We start from the raw sequence: 20,462 nt of genomic DNA on the forward strand, positions 1-20,462 counted from the left end.
TAGGATTCAATTTTTTTATGCTGTAAGGAAGTTATTTTTTCTTAAGACAAGGACTTCTGGATTGAGCCATTGGAATAAGTAAAGGTAAAAAAATAATTCTCTATTTTGTTCTGAAATTGTTAAGAATAAAAAAAAACTAATGCAGAAAGCACCTGCGGATACGTAGTGATAGTGAAAGAAATTAGAGAATAAGTAGATTATTATTACCTGTAGAGGCTATAAATCTTAAAAATCAGCTTTAATTATTTCATCTTTCAAATGTGTACATGTAAAAGTGTAGAATGAGAACCTTATAGGAAGGGTCTCTTAAAAAGTAAGATTTTAAAAATTATTTTGATAATCAATAATTAAAATAGCTATTATGTATTTTTACATGTTAAATGTATTTAACATGTTAAATGTTAATGAGTATAAATAAAGCAAATACATTTTGGATATAAATTAATTTCACCTTTGTGAATAAGATTTACTTAGATTTAATTAATAACTGTGGAACTATTTCTCTACGAGAAATAGGTGATTTTCAAAAGCAGGAAAATTTACTCCTATATATCAATTAATGGGACAAGGGAAAAACTTGTTGATTCATTAATTTTGGTTGGGCAAAATTCAAACTAATAAAACATTCTAAGTTGTTGTGGTTATATATATAGTGTGGAGGGAAAGGGCAGGTCTAATTTATAGCACCAGGAAGCATATAAAAAACCATCAAATATTGCTCTCAATACACTATGAAAAGACCATGTACATATAAATTTATATACATACAGACATTTATGATGGTCTCTCCTGTTGCCATGGTCATGGCAATACAATCAGTAGTCTGATAGTTATACATATTTTCTAGGTCTATGTGAGCAAATTGAAATCTGCTCACAGATTTATTTTCAACATCTGTGTCATAGTCATTTGTACCTTCTGCCTATTTCTATCAGTTTTTTTTTTTAAATAAAAAGGACAACTTTCCCAATTCACAAATAATGATCTGGAAGGAAAAGTCATTGTCTTCCTATAGTAAATATGATATATCTGATTAGATGTTATTTCTGAAAATTGTGTCCTGGAAAGCTAAATCTGGCAGCCTATGGATCAAATCTATCTTGTCATTTATTTATGCCATCCTATCAATAGCCTTTCGCTCTGAATGAGCTAAGATGTATCTCAACACAATAAAAAGGAAGCAACAATCAGAGATCTTTGCCAGTGCTATAAACAATTGCTGATTTGGGCACCCATCTTTTATTGTTACAGACATCGTAAAATAGAAATGAAGATAACTGGTCTCTTGGTCATCTCATTATGGAGTCTCTGCTGGGCTCATCCTGTAAGTAATCTTTAATGTTTTAAGGTGACTCAAAATGTTCTTCCAAAAGCTTGAAATGACATTTGCCCCTCTAAGCCAAGAGTTCCTTTTTAAGAGGTTTATTTATTGATTGATAACATTTGTACAGCCATCCCTTTTAAAACCAGATTCTGAGTAGCTCATAATAGATGCACAGTAAAAATATTTATTTCCCCTTCTAATATTTTCAGGTATCCAGATACCCAGGTGCACACCACAGCAACTCCAAAGAACACTGGGTAAGTAAATCAACTTCAATATTTGTTTTCAAACTGAGATTATTTTAGAAATTGTCTTTATAACATCTGTGCAAAATCAAAGTATAAACACGTATGGAACCTTTGTGGGACTGTTGAAAGGACTGCATTTAAATAGGAGATAGGTGTCGTTGTATCCCTCCCCCTATGTTTTAACATAGATGGTCTCTTTGACACCAACTTCCCATGTTAGAATTGAACAGCCCTCCCTCAGCAGAGAGTGAGGGATACAGCATAACCTGTGTCCTGTCTACAACATAGTCCTTTCAATGGCCTCCACAACTCTCAGAAAGTTAACGACTGACCTCTAGGGTGACTGCAAAGAATATAAATCCTTCCATTCCTCCTCCAATCTGTTCTTCCCCAGCTACAGACCCCAAAGAACGCAGCACACACAAAGTCCGTTCAAACCTTAGTTTACTAAATAAACCAGTTTTTTTACAACAACTGCTGCTAATTAACTGCATGAACAGCCGCTAAGAATTCAAAGAATAATACTGAAAGCTTACTGTGGTTGGCAGAATGCTCAGAAGCAATTTGCAGGAAGCTGATAAGACAAGCAAGACAAGACACGAAGATATGTGAACAAAGTTGTTCCCTGCAAATTGCTTCAGTCGGCGTTCCTCCTTAAATAGGCTAAGAAAGTGGCCAATTAGCCCCAAGCCATACTCTCGAGGAGAACTCCTCCTGAGGAGCCACTCCTGCCTTTTGGCAGCTTTTCACTCCCGTGCATCGAGAAGAGGCTTCTCCTCTTCATCCTCTTCACTTAAGGGAGCTTCTGGAGGTTCTGAAGTCCCTGGCTGAATCCCTGCCTCTGGCACCACATCTTCTCCAGCCTCCTCATTGTCCGACTTGAGTGCCAGCTGCACACAACCACGTACGGGCCACAACACAGTCAGTTAGAACTGAAGAAACTGCTTGGACGAGAGGTGAAATATTTTCAGAGAAAAAAAACCTCCCCAAGAAAGACCAATTGCCTTTTGGAAAAACCATCTTTGGGACAGCGATGACCTGATGATTGTAAATCTCCATAGACAACTCTTTATATCCCTCATTCTTTCTTGTCTACTTTCAGCTACTTTTCTTATGCTCACTCATACATTTTTCTCTCTTCTTCACCTGTTCTCTTGGGCTTTCTTGCTCACTTTGTCTCACTGTATTGCTCTTTCTCTGTCTCTTGCTTTGTCACTTATCTGCTCCATTGCTTGTTCCCTCATTCATGCAGTCTGTTACCTGCTTTGCTATTTGCTTCATTGCTCACTCCACTGCTCACATCTCACTCATCCTATCTGTTACACAACAATTCATCCTCTCCTCTCATTCAGCCTTATCTTGCTTTCTCTCATTGTTTTTTAAAGCTGCAGTGGAGGCTTCTGACAGTTGCTAGGGAGTGGACTTTCCTACCTCTGCCAGTGCTGCTCTAATGTCCAAGCTGCTGATCAAACAGAGTTCATCTAAGCCATGTAAATTTTGCCTTTTGAGGTGACATCTGCCTCAATCTTTCTGGCCTTCAAATCTGGCTCTGCTCGTTGGCCTGAAGCCTCAATGGGGGGCACACTTTGCTGGAGGTGATGGATTGACTGAGAGAAAATAGTCCATAGTGTTCATACTCTTAATTTTAACATTTAATTGTTGTTAATCTTAATCTTAATGTTTTTAATGTTTGTATATCTATATTTTATGCTATTGTAAGCATCCCAGGGTCACTTGAGATAGTGAGATGGGTGGCATATTAATTAATTAATAATAAATTCATAACTCTTATAATGTGTGACTAACAGGGGTGAAATCCAGCAGGTTCTGACAGGTTCTAGAGAACCGGTAGCAGAAATTTTGAGCAGTTCGGAGAACCAGTAGTGGAAATTTTGACTAGTTTGGAGAACTGGCAAATACCACCTCTGGCTGGCCCCAGAGTAGGGTGGGAGTGGAGATTTTGCAATATCCTTCCCCCAGGAGTGGGGAGGGAATGGAGATTTTGCAGTATCCTTCTCCTGCCATGCCCACCAAGCCACACCACACCCGCCAAGCCACACCACACCCACCAAGCCATGCCCACAGAACCAGTAGTAAAAAAAATTGGATTTCACCACTGCTGACTAGTGCTTCTTATAAGCTCAGCCAAGTGGACATGGAGGGAAATTGTTAAAGAGACATCACATCCTGTCTCCCAGCTCACAGATTACAAACTGTAGTAATGAGGCTAATGTGGAGAATCTGGATTTCTTCTTCAGAGGGGATACATTGCAAATCCAATGTGTCAAGATTCTTAATCAGTCCTGCAGATACTATGGATACATTCCCTCCCATTGTAAGCAATGAGATAAGATCCTTTACATAGAAAAGATGGCAAAAACATTTCATTTCTGAGTTCTGTCTTGCCAATAGAAATATCATCAGATGGTATATTCCTTGAAACATCTGATATTAACTTGCTCTTGGGATGACAATAAGATGATCTTGTTTCTTATTATAATATGAATATATAGAAGATATATCTAGCAACGCATCCTCTTATTTCCATTTCTTGGATAGTCTATTTCAGTTGAAGAAGGCTTGAACAAGAGAGCTGACTCTACAGATCTTAGTGATGAAGATGCAGAAAACAGACTAAGCTCAAGCACAGAAGACAGAAGAAGAGATCTTGGCGGCAACAGCTGTGAAAGTTGTGAAAGCAACAGCTTTCCCAGGGAGGTTTCCAGCAGAAGCCTTGAGAGCTTTTCAGAAGATGATCATCAATGGAGCACTCAGGACAATGAAGAGGGAGCTTATTTTGGACATCAGATGGTCTACAGGAAAAGGGCAGGCAACAAGGATTCCCACTATCACCGAAAGGAAATAAATAAGGAGAGTTCTGATGATGAATCTGCTGGCAGAACATCATTGGTAGGTCTTCAAAGCTTTCTTGTATAAGCGCCGAAGTGCAATGGATGGGTTATTTTGACATTAGGGGGAAAAAAAAACCTAGGAAGCTAGGAATAGTCAACATTTAGTAATACAAAATGCAATTAATTTAGGGCATGGGGAAGGAGACCAAAGGTCTATGGAAGACTATAAGAAGGTCTGATGAAAGATTGCAGGGATTCTTTGCATTTTTAACTGCATAAAACCCATTTTAAGGGCCAGAGTTCAGTTTGCATGTGTTTCTTACCTTTAAATGATAGAAAATTAAAATGCCTATTTTTTGACATTATGATTTGTGAAAGATTTAGAGTAGCAACATGGATTTCAAGGACACCATGGATTACAGAAGTGGAAGCAGCTGCCAGCTATTCAGAAACAAAAATACCAGTTTAAATATAAATTATTAAATATACATTGTTATTATTATGATTATAAATCATAAATTAAATCTTATGACCATTGCTTTAGGAAGGCCCTTCAGTCAGGGGCGCTATTCAGCAGGTTCTGACAGGTTCTGGACAACCGGTAGCAGAAATTTTGAGTAGTTCCGAGAACCGGCAAATGCCACCTTTGGCTGGTCCCAGAGTGGGGAGGGAATGGGGATTTTGCAATATCCTTCCCCCAGGAGTGGGGAGGGAATGGAGGTTTTGTAGTATCCTTCCCTTGCCACGCCCACCAAGCCATGCCCACAGAACCGATAGTAAAAAAAATTGAATTCCACCACTGCCTTCAGTAATGTAGGAAATAATGTTATATACTTTAAAAATGTAGCTATGAGATGCACTTTTATGAATGAAGCTGGATAGAAGCCAGAGCTACAATTATTCTATGAAGCCTATAAAGACTTACAATGAACCTATGTTGTCCCCCCCCCCATTTGTCTTCTGGCACAGGAGGACCAAAGTGAAGGTCACCTTTTTGGGCCTAACAAAATATCCAAAGAACAGTTTGATGTTGAGAATGACGGCATGGTTTATACCCCAGAACAAGTCCTTTATACTTTTGTGGAGAGAGGAGGAAGTGATCTAACAGCTGAAGAAGATATCAGTGGTGATGACTCTTTAGATGGAAATAACGATGAAGACCCTGGGTACACCAAATCTCCAAGTGAAGTAGATGCTCTGCAACCTCCAGCAACTCATGGAGAACAGGATGGTGGTCATACCAGAGGTCGACATTCTGATGATAGTAGCAGCAGTAGCAGTAGCAGCAGTGAAAGCAGAAACCTTGAGAAAGAGGACAACCACATTATTGATTATGGCAGAAGGCATGGAAGGGGTAGTTACAGTAGCAGCCAAGAGGATGGATATGATTTTCAAAGTGAAGAAATGCAAGGAGACGAGCCAAGGACTTTTGAGAGCCACGGCAGTGATTCCCACATGCTTCCTGAGGCTATTCATTCAAAAGAAAGCAGCCAAGAAACCCATAGCAGTAGCAAAACAGTAGAACATTTTGAAAGGAAACCGATTCATTATGTTGATGGTGATTCAGATGAAGATAACAGCCCTGAATATGAACAGAACAAAGCCTTGAAAGAAGATGATGATAATTCTGAGGCAGACAGCCAACTTGTAGAAGATATTAGTCGATCAACAGAAAATGTTCCCAGTCAATCCAGAGAAGATGAAACCAGTCATTCTGGGAAGTCTATAGAGAGCTCATCCAGGGAACAATCTAGAGAGAACCTTAACAGTCATTCTACAGAAGATATGCATAGCCAATCCCAAAAAGATGATAAGCACAGCCGGTCCAGGGAGCATGATAAGCACAGCCGGTCCAGGGAGCATGATAAGCACAGCCGGTCCAGGGAGCATGATAAGCACAGCCGGTCTAGGGAAGATGGTAAGAATAGCCAGTCCACAGAAGATGATAAGCACAGTTGGTCCCAAGAAGATGCAACCAGAGGGCACAGTCAGAGCCAGTCTAAAGAGAACACGAGCAGCCATTCCAGAGAAGACAAACATAGCCAATCACGAAAAGATGATGTTCATAGTCAGTCCATAGAACTTTCTAGCCAATCAGGAGAGAATGAAGACACAGCATCTGAAGAAGATGTAAAGAGTGACTCCATTGAAGATACCAGAAGCTCCCAAGAAAAAGTTGTGCAAAAGTCTAAAGAGACAGAAGAGGAATCAAACGAGCGCAATCCTAGCAAATCTCAGGAGAGTCACTCTGTTGAAAAATCAGGAAACATGCCACCAAGAGCCGCTGAATCCAGAGAATTCAAGTGGCATCACAGCAGATCAAGTGAGAAGAGCTCTTCTATGGAAGAGAGCGAAGAGTCAGCTGAAGACACAAAAGAATCCGTTGAGGACGACAGCAGATTGTCTCAAAGTGCATCATCTGAGAGCAGCAAAGTATCTGAAGAAAGTGCCAGCAGTGATGACAGTAATTCAAATGAAGGGCAAGATCAGCAAAGCAGTTCATCAGAAACCAGTGAATCCAAAGAGGAAGTCAGCAATTCTATTGAAAGACCCAGTAAATCCAGAGAGGATACTATGAGCCAGTCTGACAGCATGGAAGATAGCAGTTGGTCAAGAAGCAAGGAGCTCGAAAGCCGAAAACTAATGCTTGACTTTTACCATAACAAACCCTTTAGTGATTATGATGATAACGATTGCCAGGATGGGTATTAATTTAATGCACAAAAAAACAAAGAAAGCCAACTTTGTATGGTAGTCGGAGGTCAGGATTCTTTCTTTTAATTTATTTAATTGTTTTAGAAATGTGAAAGTTGACAGGTAGAAATGATAATTCTAGAAGAACCAGGGGCTCCAATGAAGCACAAATGCACCTGAGAAATGTCAAAGAAGATGAAATCAGTTTCTGCAAGATTTGACACGCATTGATTGCTGTAGAATTAAGTTCAAAGAAAAATATCAGTTAAAGCTATTTCTCAGAATAAACAATTGAGGAATTTTGCAGAAACTGAGAGTTTGTATAACAGTGGCAGCTGCCAGTAGATTTCCTTCAGAAATTCTTTCAGCTGTCATTTAAGATTTTTTTAGAGGCCGATATTCATTTCTTTCACATAGGCCTACTTAAAAAAAAACAGTTTACACACATGCACATATGTGTTCACAACAATCCAAAGATATGTGGTTGACTGCTGTTTTAAATTGTGTCTATGATCAATTTAATAGGAAGTTTTCCCTTTAAATATACAGGGTCCCCCCCCATTATTATTATTTTTTGATGCATGGATGCCCCTGCCCCCAAATTTGCACTCCTGAAATCTGGTGGCACAATACAGATTCTCTCATACCAACCAACAACAAATTTTTGGGACAAAGTCTCAATTCTTTGTCATGATGTCAACAGATTATCAGCACACTTCCTATAGGTTTGGAAGAAGAAGAGGAATAACATGTTAATGACATAGGTACATTTGTGTATTAAGATTAGACTCAAAGGCTTGTGACTAAGTGGCACTTAAAGAAATTTAGTTACTACAGGGATGGCACAAAAGGAGACAAAGAGAATATGTGTTCCAATGCACGTCAGCTGGTCTGCAGCCTTAGAAATATCATTAATAATATGGGATGTATGAATATTTTGTGATAAATGTATAGCTGTATTGGAAAATATTATATTTTAATCCCTCCTTTTTATACAAGTGGACTTAAATTAAAAAATAAAGCAATCCTCTTCTTAGCAATAAAAGTTTTTTAAAAACCAATAATTGATTGCCTGCTTTAATATTTATGCTAGGAGACACTTTAATATATTGTATTAAGATTTGAATATCGGTGTGTCACAATAGTAGCAGAATACATATGTATTTGAGAAATAGAAATGCTTCCTCCTCATACACTAGTTTTTAAGCAAAAACATTTTGAAAAAAGTTAAGGAGATTTTTTTTTTTTTTGGAGTTAAGAGCAATTAATCAATGAAATAGCTTGCCTTCTAGGGTTCTGAGTGCTCCATCACTGTAAGTTTTCAAAAATAGACTGGACTATTTGACTGGGATGGTATAAGACTGCTGGCTCCTGCCTTGAAGACCTCCTTCCAGCTCTATGATTCTATGAGAATTCAAGAGAAAATAATTTTCAAAAATTATGTACCCATAATTAGGCCTACAACCAGATCTAATTCTCTTAGATAACATTTTGGAATTTATTGGAACAAGCAACTTAGAATGTCCCAAAGGTATTTTTCAAAAGGCAGTTGGACTTTCTTGTTTTTCCCCCTTGAAAATGTTTTGCCTCTCATCCAAGAAACTTCTTCAGTTCTGAAGTGAAGAGGCTTCTTGGATGAGATGAGAAGCGAAATATCTTCCAAGAAAACAAAAGGTCCAGTTGCCTTTTGGAAAACACCTTTGGGACAACCATGAGCTGGATGATTGACAACCTCCATAGACATCAAGCAACCTAGAAGTTTTGTGATAGCACAGCTTTTTCTTTTTCAACTCGGCACCTTTCTGATATGTTGGGAGAGCAGTGTCCCAGCAAATTCCCAGCAAATAATTCCCAGCAAATAATTCCCAGCAAATAATTAGTTGTGCTAGCTGGGAATTTTAGAACAGTATTGGAGAATACCAGGTTGGGGAAAAACTGCTGTATCACAATATCTGGATGTCTGCTGAAATAAAAAGGATTAGCCATTCCTCCCCACTCACTGAAAACAGTCTGATATATTTCTGTACTCATATAAATTAAAGGCCACCATTTCCTTTTTCCACACCATGCAACATGACAATATCTCTTGGCCAAAATAGATTCCTGCAGTGGTGGGATTCAGCCAGTTCACACCACTTCGGGAGAACTGGTTGTTAACTTTCTGAGCAGTTTGGCAAATTGGTTGTTGGAAGAAATTATCAGGGCAGAGAACCAGTTGTTAAATTACTTGAATCCCACCACTGGATTCCTGTCTAGGAAATCTGAAGCATTTGCAGGCAGAGGCCCAATAATGTTTCTTTATTTGAGCGTATCATGTTATATTAGCAAAGCAAATGTATTTAGTTAATATGAGTTTAAGTTTTAGTATGTTGTATGAACCCAATCATTGTTTAGTTTTTCAAAATATTTGTCATATGAGTAGGATTCCTATCACAGTGCTTGAGTCCCCTCAAGTATTCCTTTACAGATCTGACCCTGAGTGATGGATGCTTCCTCAGAGCAAGCAAAGTCAGTGTTGTGAGAGGACAGCAACACTGTCACAAGCTTATAATTTAACTTTAACCGGAAAAGTTGTAAAAATTGCAACTTTGCAAACAGCCAGAAAGTGGCACTGCTGTGTAAATCAAGCATTGTAACTATCCAGCTGTTTTTGGCTGGACTCGAATATTTGCTGGGCAAACTTTCCATAGAAGTTTAGAATGTAGAATAACAGAGTTGGAAGAGACTTGGGAGGTCTTCTAGTCCAACTCTCTGCTCAAGCGGGAGACCTATACCATTCCTGACAAACGTCTATCCAATCTCTTCTTGAAAACTTCCATCCCTCAGGAAATTTCTCCTTTCTTCTAGGTTGGATCTCTCCTTAATTAAGTTTCCATGCAGCCATACAACAAGTTGTATCTCTACATCAGTGGTTCTCAACCTTCCTAATGCCGCGACCCTTTAATACAGTTCCTCATGTTGTGGTGACCCCCAACCAGGGGTGGGTTCTAAATTTTTTTACTACTGGTTCTGTGGGTGTGGCTTATTTTGTGGGTGTGGCTTGGAGGTCATGTGACTGGGTGGGCGTGGCTAGCTGGTCATGTGACCAGGTGGCCATGGCTATATGTATAGGGACTACTCAGAGGGCTGAAAAAAGTCATTTCTGACAGGTCCTCGCACTTTTGACTGGTCCTCACACTTATGACCATCCTCACATTTATGCCTGTGCAGCATTCTTAACAACCATGTCACTCATTTCACAACTGCTTCTCTTCAACATGGTATAAGATAGGGCAAAAAACGTAAAATGTGAGGACAGTCGTAAATTCGAGGACTGGTCAAAAGTGTGAGGACCAGTCAAAAACAACTTTTTCAGCCCTTTGAGTAGTCCATATGCATAAAAGGATACAGCAATAGAGTGGGATGAAGGAAGGGAAGGGAAATTAGAGTAGAAGTGAGGGTAAGAGAGGGAGGAAGAGAGGAGGAGAAGGAGAAAGGAAGAGGAAGTAGGGAGGAGAAGAAGAGGGGGGGAAGAGAAAGTAAGAAGAAAAGAAAAGAGAGAGGTGGTAGGTTTGAGGAGAAAGATTGCTGTACAATAAAAAAGATGAAAGGGAAGAAAGCCAACCCCAAACAAATATTAAGATATTAAGATAAAGAATGAATTGTTAAACTTTAAAGAATAAAAGAGAACAAATAGCAATAAATAGCAATAATTAGAAACATACATACAAACATACAATGTATTTGTGGCCGGTTCACAAATTTAAACAGTTGTAGGAGGTTAGCATCGACCCCTTTCCTAGAAGAATGAAATATTTTGGGAAATATTAAAAAGGCAGAATATTATATTTTCCTACCTGGATGAGAAATGGAGAAGCATATTTTACAGACAAAGCAACTCCCACCTTCCTGCCCCCCACCCTTTGTTAATGGGCCAGAGGCAGAAACTCAATCCTTTGTCAAAGGACATTTGCAACACAATAGCAACAGAAACTAACACAATGGGCCCCATCAAGCCATGTGATCCTGTCCACCATTAAACCATCTTTCCAAGCAGTCTCCATGTTTCCAGTGTCTTTTTCCCCACTTGGAGCAGAACCCAGAAGGATATTTCTTCCAACACAGTATTTAGTCATTTCAATTAAATTTACAATTTTTATATTTCCTTTTTACCATATTTATTCCTCATCTATTTTTTAAAAAACCAATATTACCCTTCATCCTCATCTCTAATCTTAATCAAATTCAATTTTTCCCTTCTATTCTATATTATACCCCTTCCCATTGTCATCTATTTTTATATCCATCCTCACATTGGTTAATTATGTAATACAGTTGTTTAATACAAATTCAACATTTTAATATAAATCAATTAGTTATATAGCTACCTTTTTTGTATATTAATCAATATGAACATGAATATTCCAATTATTTCCATGCAATCCAATTTCTTACAAATCAATTAATTATATTTACCAATAATAATAAACCAAATAATTTCCCCCATATATTCCTCCAAACCACAACTTAACCATTTCTGCTTTCAACACAATATACAATTAATAGTATCTCAATTATTACAATTCCCTAGTTAAATAGAGCTTTTTTTCTTCTGTGTTTTAAAATCTTGAACCTCCTCTTGCCCTAAATTTCCCATTGTTTGCAGTTTGCACCTACCTTTTTGGTGAGGAAAAAGAAATCTCTCTGCCTCATTTTGTCACGTTGCAGCCAAGATCCTGCTTACTTTCAATTTCCCTTTCTCAGCATAGCTAGGGGGGAAAAAATCTGCTCCAGGAATTTACCTCTTTGCAGCTAGCTAGCAACAGAGCCCTCCGCAAAGCAGCTGAGAGTAGGGCGGCTCTTTGAAGCCCCGCAGCAAGAATTTAAAGTTTTTTTCCCCTCTAGCCATCAGCTGGGACTCCGGAGGCAGCAATAGATTGGGAGTGGGCGGAGTAAACGAATGGCGATCCGGCAGAGGGTGAGGGTGAGTGAAGGCGTGGGGGGGGTGAGAGAGGGCTTTGGTGACCCCTGGGAAATGGCCGTTCGACCCCCAAAGGGGTCGCGACCCCCAGGTTGAGAACCGCTGCTCTACATGAAATGATAAAAAAATGGGAATTGTAGAATTGAGCCCAATTGGAAATGTCCCTGCAGCAATGCATAATGATTGCATAAAGATTAGTTTCTTTGTATGAAACACATATTGTTTTCTCAAGACCACTTTTACTGCCAGCACCACTGATTGAGACAGATCTATGTGTTCTGCCCCAGCTCCGGATTTCCGAGGATATTGACATACACCAACGGTCCTTATCAAATTTATTAAGTAGCAAGAATAAACAAAAGTAAGGCAAAGGTTGGCATCCAGCCCAGAAAACAAAATACGATAAGACTTTTCCAAAAATGTTCTGTTGATAATTACAAGTTGTTTCCAGCAACAAACTTACTAAAGGTGTGTGACTTAAATAGGCTAAGGGAGTGGCCAATTATCCTTAAGCCTTACTCTCGAGGAGACCTCCTCCTCCTGAGTAGCCACTCCTGCCTTTTGGCAGCCCTGCGTGCTCGAGCATTGAGAAGAGGCTCCTCCATTTCGCTCTCTCCACTTGAAGGAGCCTCTGGAGGTTCTGAAGCCCCAGGCTGAGTCTCTGCCTCTGGCACCACATCCTCTTCAGCCTCCTCGCTGTCTGACACGAGTGCCAGCTGTGCAGGCTGCTAGTGCGACACCACACCAGCCTCCTCGTCATCGGGATCAGCCACAATCTGCGCAGGCCGCTGGTGGGCCACAACCTATGCTAGTTCCAGTACAAACTTTTCTAATATTTTCAGTTCTACATTCCGTTTCCAAGTAGTCTGTTTTCTACTTGCAAGGAATTCATGTATCTCACAAAGCTTGGAAACACCTCTGATGTTAACATCTCAATTTTCCATGTATGTAAATATACTAATATATGTATACATTCAATTTAAATATTCATCTCATTTCTTGCCATTCTTGCATATTATCCAGTCTTCATCCTTTGCCTGCCAATTCACTGCAAAGTAGTTTTTTAAAAGAAGATTGAATGAGTTGGACATCAACTATGCTGATGATATCCAGCTTTATCTCTCTACCCTGGCTGCCTGAGTGATGCCATGGATGTCCTGTCCCAGTGTGTCTGGAAGCTGTGAGGGCTTGGATGGCTCAACTCAAGCAAAACTAAGAGGAAGGTTCCATTGTTGCTCTTGGATGGCAGAGCCAGAGGGTAATCTGGGTGCCCTCCTGAACTCACAACTCCTGATCAGAAGCCTTTGTACATCTTCGGGTTGTGTGCCAGCTGCATCCATGCTTGGACTGGAGGGTCCTGCTCACTCCAAATGAATCTACCCTTGAAGAGAGTTCAGAAACTTGTATCTGGTACAGAATGTGGCAGCACAGGCAGTTATTTGGCACATGTAACACTACTTCTCCATGAGCTCCATTGGAAGCTGGTGTACTTCTGAATGCAATTCAAGGTGCAAGTTGTCACCTTTAAAGATTTTCATGCCTTTGGACATGGATACTGGGTCAGGGGAAGATGGAACAGACACCTCCTGTAGCACCCTGCCAGCCAAAACAGAGTGTTCAACTGTAAGTGATTTCATAAACCAGGGGTGTCAAACTCAAGGCCTGAGGGCCTGATCCAGCCCGCAGGATACTTAAATCTGGCCCACAGGGCCAGCCTGGAAATATCAAAGGACTGGCCCGCTGTGCCTCTGCCAGCTATAACGGGCTGTGCGTGGCCCCCCGTGCCTCATTTTCGCTTTCAATGGCCTTCTGCAGCATCTGCTGGTCGAAAATGGGCCACATGGAGGCCTCCTGAGGGCCCTGCATGACCTGTTTTTGGCCAGCAGAGTGCTACTGGAGGCCTGGGTGGTTGAAAACAGGCCATGCAGGGCCCCTGCGTGGCCTGTTTTTGGCTGGCAAAATTCTGCAGGAGGTGAAAATGGCGAAAATGAGGCATGGGGGGGGCACACACGGCCCATTTGAGTTGGCAGAGGCACCGCGGGCAGATCCTCTGATATTTCCAGGCTGGCCCCATGGGCCGGATTTAAGCATCCTGCAAGCTAGATCCAGCCCGCGGGCCTTAAATTTGACACCCCTGGTTTATGAAATCACTTACAGTTGAACTCAACTTGAAGAAGGTGGTCTATAAGGAGAAGATAGTTACATTATGATATAACAGGAAAAGATGGGAAGAATGTCTAGCTTCTAATGCCTGATTTTTAAAAAAAATAAAATAAATGTGTTAGGTTGGGTTACCATTATTTCCTGGAACAAATCACCCTGAAAAGTTGTTTTTGATTGAGCGATTTTAAGAAGAACCAGGATTGTAGATTAGGCTGGCAAGATGAACAAACTTTTTGATAATGATAATGGCAAAGCACATCAAAGCACAGCGGCACCGTGCTTATGCTATTAGCTGTGTTAGAGTAGGATTCTGGGTGGTTGAACGCTAACAAATAGTGCACATCAAGACAGGAAAAAAAATAATCATTTGTATACACATTTAGCTAAAATTAAATATATTTTATATGTTTCATTGTCAGTCATGTATTTAATAATTTAACTGTCTTTCTCTTATAACGAATATGTGGTATCATCTTTTGAAGATCTTTATTTATTTTAATTTATTTTATTATTCATATTTCTATGCCGCCCACTCTCCGAGGACTCTGGGCGGCTTACACCAAAGACAGTATACTAAATAGCATATTGCCCCCAACAATCTGGGTCCTCATTTTACCCACCTCGGAAGGATGGAAGGCTGAGTCAACCTTGAGCCAGTGAAATTTGATCCGCTGATCTGCTGAACTAGCAGTCAGCTGAAGTAGCTGCAGTACTGCACTCTAACCACTGCGCCATCTCGCCTCTTCTGCAGAGGATGGAACCAAGGCTTTGTGGACCTTGCATGACTCTAGAACTATTCTATCCCCGTACCACACACGCACCCCCACAGATGGCCCGGAGTTAATAAGCCACACGACAAAACTCTTTGAAGATAAAGCTGGCAGCAACCCAGTGGCTAGCTGCCAATTCAGACTTTACTCACACAAAACAAAGATTAGACTGCAAGCATTCCGATAAAACAGGCAGAGTTTCAACAATACAAGAATTAATCCAAATGCAGTCCGATAAAGCAGGCAAAGTCCAGTAACACAGAGATCATGGATTATTTCCAGTTTTTGCTCGTCATAAACTGAATCGGCCACCACACCCACATTTATACCCTGTGGGGTGTGGTCCAGTGACTCAGCTAATCTCTGGCACGCCTTCCCCTCTGCTGCACATGTTTCTCCCTGCGCCTCTGCCGAGGGTCCAGCCAGCACTTATCTTCTTCGTCGCTGTCCACCTGTGGCTGCGGGGACATGCTTGGCTCTGAGCCTATCTTTTGGCCTTCGGTGTCCTCCGGAGGCATTGCCAGAGAGGAGGGTCCTGGAGAGGGAGGCCTTGCCAACTCCTCTCTCTCACTCTCAGAGTCTGCATCTGTCGATAGCCCAGGCTCAGGCAACGGAGCCACAACAAGAACCTCAAGCTGTATATTCCATCTGGAAGGAAAGAAAATCCTGGCAATGCCTAGAGGTCAGACAAAATTTAATCTCCTGAGATGACTGAGCCAAAGGATCTCTGCGATAAGATATATGTTGGAGTTTGTGTCATGGTTTAATTATTTTAGTTACTTGTTTGTTTTCTGGTGCCTTCAAGTCAGGGCTGACTCCTGACAACTGCCTAGGTCCCTGTGGCGGTCAGATTAATGTAGCAGAATTCTTCTACCTTCTTTGGCAAGCACAGAAGATTAAATACTTGGGATGCTGTGGGTTATAATATTAATGACTTCAGGGATTCTTCCTGAATGATTGAGGTTGAGATGGCATGTCTGGCTGTTGTGGTAATTTGTTCCGATCAATAAAACTGAAATAAGAGTCTCATTGAATTTTCTGAAAGGAAACCTAACACTTGTTTCATAGGCACTTATTAGCAATTTGCTAAAATAAGGACACTTCCATTTACTCAGGCTTTTCCAGAGTTCCTTGGTGAACTTGAGTGTGCTTTGACTCTTTTTAGAGTTGGCTCAAAACCACATAAATATGGAAATGACTGATGTGCACAATCAATCAGGAGATTTTGCTGCAATCCAATTCAGTTCACTGATCCTTAACCTAGGAATTTCTTTGTGACTTATGCAAAATGTCATCGAAGATTTGTCATTGCAGTAGCAATTCCATAATATATGACATTGAAAGGAACCCAAAGCAAAATAAAACCCCCAAAGACAAACAAATGTATACCGTGCACTTTGGAGATTTTTTTTTCAAATGTCAGAAGTGCAAGCTTCTATCATTTGGTATAAAAAGTAAAATTGGAAATGGGGAGGAACAAGACAATTTGGTGCCTTTCAGAAGGTTTGGAATTCAGCTCCCATAATTCCTTACTAACTATCCATAGTGTAGACTGAAATAAAAATCCTCAATTTCTGGAGGGTAATAAATTGTCTAACTTTGTTGTCAACTGTAGCCATATAATGCTTAAAATGTCTGTGCTATTTGATACAATATATTACCAACTTCCTAGATTTGTAGTTTAGCTACACTGGTAGGGAATACAAAAACACCTTAATAGGGTTCAAGTATTTGTACATTTATCCTACAAGTAGCTATTCTGACTAGACGTTGCTCTTCAGCATCTCCAGAAACAAGACAACTTTCTATATTCTGGTATCAGATTCTTCAAAGAATGCTAAGAGCCAGAACCTGTAAGTTTCTGTATTCAAGACAAGTGGGTCTAGGACAACAGCTGGGATCATCAGAGCCTTTTAAAAGCATTTTTTCTACAACCTTTTTGGCCAAAAAATGCTTTTAAAAGGCTCTGATGATCCCAGCTGAATTGCCTGATCATCAGAGGCTTTTTTTTCTTTTAAAAGCAAAAATAAAAAATGCTTTTAAAAGAAAACAAAAGCCTCTGGCGATCAGGCAACTCAGCTGGGATCGTCAGAGTCTTTTAAAAGCATTTTTTTTTACAACTGAAGAGGTTGTAGAAAAAATGCTTTTAAAAGTAAAAAAAAAAAAAGTTGGCCACGCCCACCCAGTCACATTAGCCCCCCACCAAGCCACGCCCACAGAACCGATAGTAACAAATTTTACATTTCACCACTGAGCTGGATCCTTATGGAAAATTTCATGTTCTTCCTCAGTTTAGGTGAACTGTGGCCACTGGGAGAACAAATGGTCCTTTTTAAAATTTGGGACATTGTATACTGTCGGGGAATTGCGTAGCAGCTGTCCGGATGAAATCAAAGCCACTAATATAAATTGGTAGTCTTTTATATAGGCATAAATATATTTAACATTAAAACTTGCAGCAGTTTTTTTGTCATCATCCGGAAGAAAAGAACACAAGATAGTAGGGGACACAGGAACATTGTGAGGTAAATTTAAACAGCATACAGAACACACAAAAGAAAAAGGCGGGAAAAAAGGGAACCGCCCCCTTTATACCTACAGCAACCAATCATAGCGTCGATTGCCTCATGCATGAGTCAGCACTCTCTATTTAATCGCCTACAACTGTGTTTTTCTGGCCTATTGTACACTTTACTGTTCCAGCTACTAAATTCAATATCTTAACAGACAGAAAAAAAGCAAGACATGAGCAATTTCTCCAGGATTTCTGTTCCTGGTGATTGTTCCTCATGATTAACAATAATCATATCATATATTTATCTATGATTTATGATTACGATTGTGGCACAACATTTCAGAAATATATTCCTGTATTTTTAGTCAAACTTTGACATGTCAAAAAGGAAAAGCTACTTTTAATTATCACACTTCTGCAGCCTTTATATTCTCCTCTAATTCAGTTTCTATTCCATCCCCCCACCCTCAAAATATTATCTCTTGGATTATTTTGATGAAAAAAATAACAGTATCATACTGATATTCATTCTCTCTTAAGGACTCTCGTTGTTCTAAATATGTTTCTTGCTTTTCACCGCAGTCCTGCGGTCATTTTGGTTTTTTTGTTTTTGTTTCTGTTTTAAATACATGCTTTTGGCCCTTCCCATATATTTTTTTTTTTACCAGGACTATATTTTTTAGGACACCAAAATGCAGTATTAAAACTGCAAGCTTAATTATGCAGACAAATGTATCCTTAATGCCTGTTTCCCCCCCCTCCCATATAATAGTATACCACCATCAAGAACAACAACAAAAAAAGGAAAAGGATTTCAAAGCGTTCTGTACAAAAGACCACTCTTTCATTTGGGCTTTCATTGAGAACTATATTTTGGGAACACCACAGGAATGTAGCCTTATTTTTAAAAGGGACTTTTTTTTTCAGCCTCAGGCTCTCTCTTTGCTGCTACACCTTGTGAGAAGATGTGCGAATCATGGCAACCAGGCACATTATATGATTTCAAATGCTGTTTTCGGGATGTGCACAGGGGCTGCCACAAGGAAGAGGAGGTCAACCTATTCTCCAAAGCCTCTGAAGACAGGACAAGAAGTAATGGATGGAAGCTAATCAAGGAGAGATCCAACCTAGAACTAACATTTATTTATTATCATTCCTGATAGTTAGAACAATTAATCAGTGGAACGACTTACCTCCAGAAGTTGGAGGTGCTTCAAGATTGGAAATTTTTAAGAAGAGATTGGACAACCATTTGTATGGAATGGTATAGGGCTGTGATGGCGAACCTATGGTACCCTCTCTGTGGGCACGCGAGCCGTCACCCCAGTTCAGCTCTGTCGCGCATGCACCTTCCGCCAGCCACCTAGTCGTCTAGTCTCTGCCGTGCATGCATGGGGGTGGGGCAAGTGCGGGGGTGCATGCGCGAGGCCGCACGTGCATTGCATTTTGGGGTTTTGGCCACGTGCACTTTGGGCACTTGGTCCAGAAAAGGTGTAGGGTTTCGTGCCTGAGCAGGGAGTTGGACTAGAAAACCTCAAAAGTCCCTTCCAACTTTGTTATTATTCTTATTCTTAAATCATCTTCAGTTATCAAAAGTTTTCTGTAGCCGAGAAAGAGAGAGAGAGAGATATACCAGATACCCCAGGATTCTTCCGTGAACTACACTGAGGCAGACCTCCTTTTGGGTCTTCTGTGAATTTTAAAAACAAATTTATTTGCTTATCGCCTTTAGAAACTGCCCTTCTCCCTCAGAGAGGGAGCGTAGGTTGTAGATGGCCATAGATGCTTCACAAAGTCAGGAACATAAAGTAATATAAAACTCCATCTGTTATTCAGTCTCTATGTATAGACATGGATTGGCCTTGGTTTGAGTGATTTCTTTTGGGAGTACTTTGTTTAATTTTTGTGGTCCATGCTTGGGTGACTTGTTTAAATCCATGTATACTCTTGTAATTTGCACACAGAACTTTCTCTTGCTTAGTCTTTGAATCAGATCCTTTCCCCATATTGATGTCTTCTTTTAACTCACAATGTAGAAATGGCCTTTTCATGTCCAGATGTTTCATTTGCGTCATTTGCTGTTGTTAGGCTCAGCAGCATTCTGATTGTTGTGTATTTAACTATTGGAATGCATGTCTCATTATCATCTGTATTGTATTTTTGTGAGTAACATGCTACAGCTATTCAAGACTGCTTTTGTCAACTTCTGCATTATACTTGATTGTGAATGTTCACTTTCAACCTTTCAATTATATGTTTGAAGGTAGTAGAATAAATGTCCAGATTTGTGTGTTTGTCTATTGCTTTTGCTTTTCTCTACTCTGCATCAGTTCACCTATGAAACTTGGTTTTTTTGGACAGTCAAATTGATGGTTTACTTTTGTTGGCTCTAACTTTAACATCTGCAGTTGATTGTATTTGCATTTCATTTGTCTCTCTGCTGAATTCAACCAGTAGCTCAGAAATGTTGTTTTAGTTATTCTATTAATATAGACACTCATCTCACATACTTGACTCTGGGCAGCTCAAAGAATTCAACAACAACAAAAAAATTACAAATAACCAAAGTAAAAACAAATGAAATGGTATAGGGTCACTTGAAGACCTCCAAGGTCCCTCCCAATTCTGTTCTTATTCAAAACCACTTTATAGAAATTACGGTATAATCAGTGAAACAGAAAAAATGATACAGCCACACAAGAATAAAAGTACTTGTAAGCAATAGTTTTGAACTTAAAGGCATGATTTCCTTTTTCCCTTACAGGCAAGTTTGTGCTGAGGGTTAACAACTCACCTCTTCAATGCCACAATTAACTTCCTTTTCCAGAGTTGCCTTTAGAGCTCTCAGCACCCTTTATTATACTGTAGGTAATGCAGATGTAAAGGCCAGAACTTATTAAAGACACACTACATTACAGAACCTACTAAGCTCACTG

At 39.9% G+C, this 20,462-nt stretch overlaps 1 protein-coding gene across 2 annotated transcripts; it reads left to right on the forward strand.

Annotated features, from left to right (window-relative positions):
- LOC117678937 (uncharacterized) lies at positions 1–7,428 on the forward strand. 2 transcript variants are annotated; one of them, XM_034440455.3, is made up of 5 exons: positions 1–84; positions 1,252–1,324; positions 1,534–1,581; positions 4,132–4,482; positions 5,394–7,428. In XM_034440455.3, exons 2-5 carry the CDS (start codon positions 1,268–1,270, stop codon positions 7,134–7,136), a joined length of 2,199 nt encoding a protein of 732 aa, XP_034296346.2. In that variant the 5' UTR covers positions 1–84; positions 1,252–1,267; the 3' UTR covers positions 7,137–7,428. The 2 variants fall into 2 exon arrangements, with proteins under 2 accessions (XP_034296346.2, XP_087731247.1); XM_087875121.1 differs by lacking the exon at positions 1–84 and having other exon boundaries at positions 832–1,324.
- Positions 7,429–20,462: the final 13,034 nt, after the last annotated feature.

Source organism: Pantherophis guttatus, chromosome 8, assembly GCF_059756535.1.
Source record: "Pantherophis guttatus breed Tessera chromosome 8, ASM5975653v1, whole genome shotgun sequence".
Classification (NCBI taxonomy): Eukaryota; Metazoa; Chordata; class Lepidosauria; order Squamata; family Colubridae; genus Pantherophis; species Pantherophis guttatus.

Excerpts from the sequence above, each read along its gene's own strand:
- LOC117678937 (XM_034440455.3), top strand. The coding sequence starts at position 1,268 with ATGAAGATAACTGGTCTCTTGGTCATCTCATTATGGAGTCTCTGCTGG. Across the intron at positions 1,325-1,533 it reads GTCTCTGCTGGGCTCATCCT|GTATCCAGATACCCAGGTGC; the intron begins GTAAGTAATCTT and ends TAATATTTTCAG. Across the intron at positions 1,582-4,131 it reads GCAACTCCAAAGAACACTGG|TCTATTTCAGTTGAAGAAGG; the intron begins GTAAGTAAATCA and ends TTTCTTGGATAG.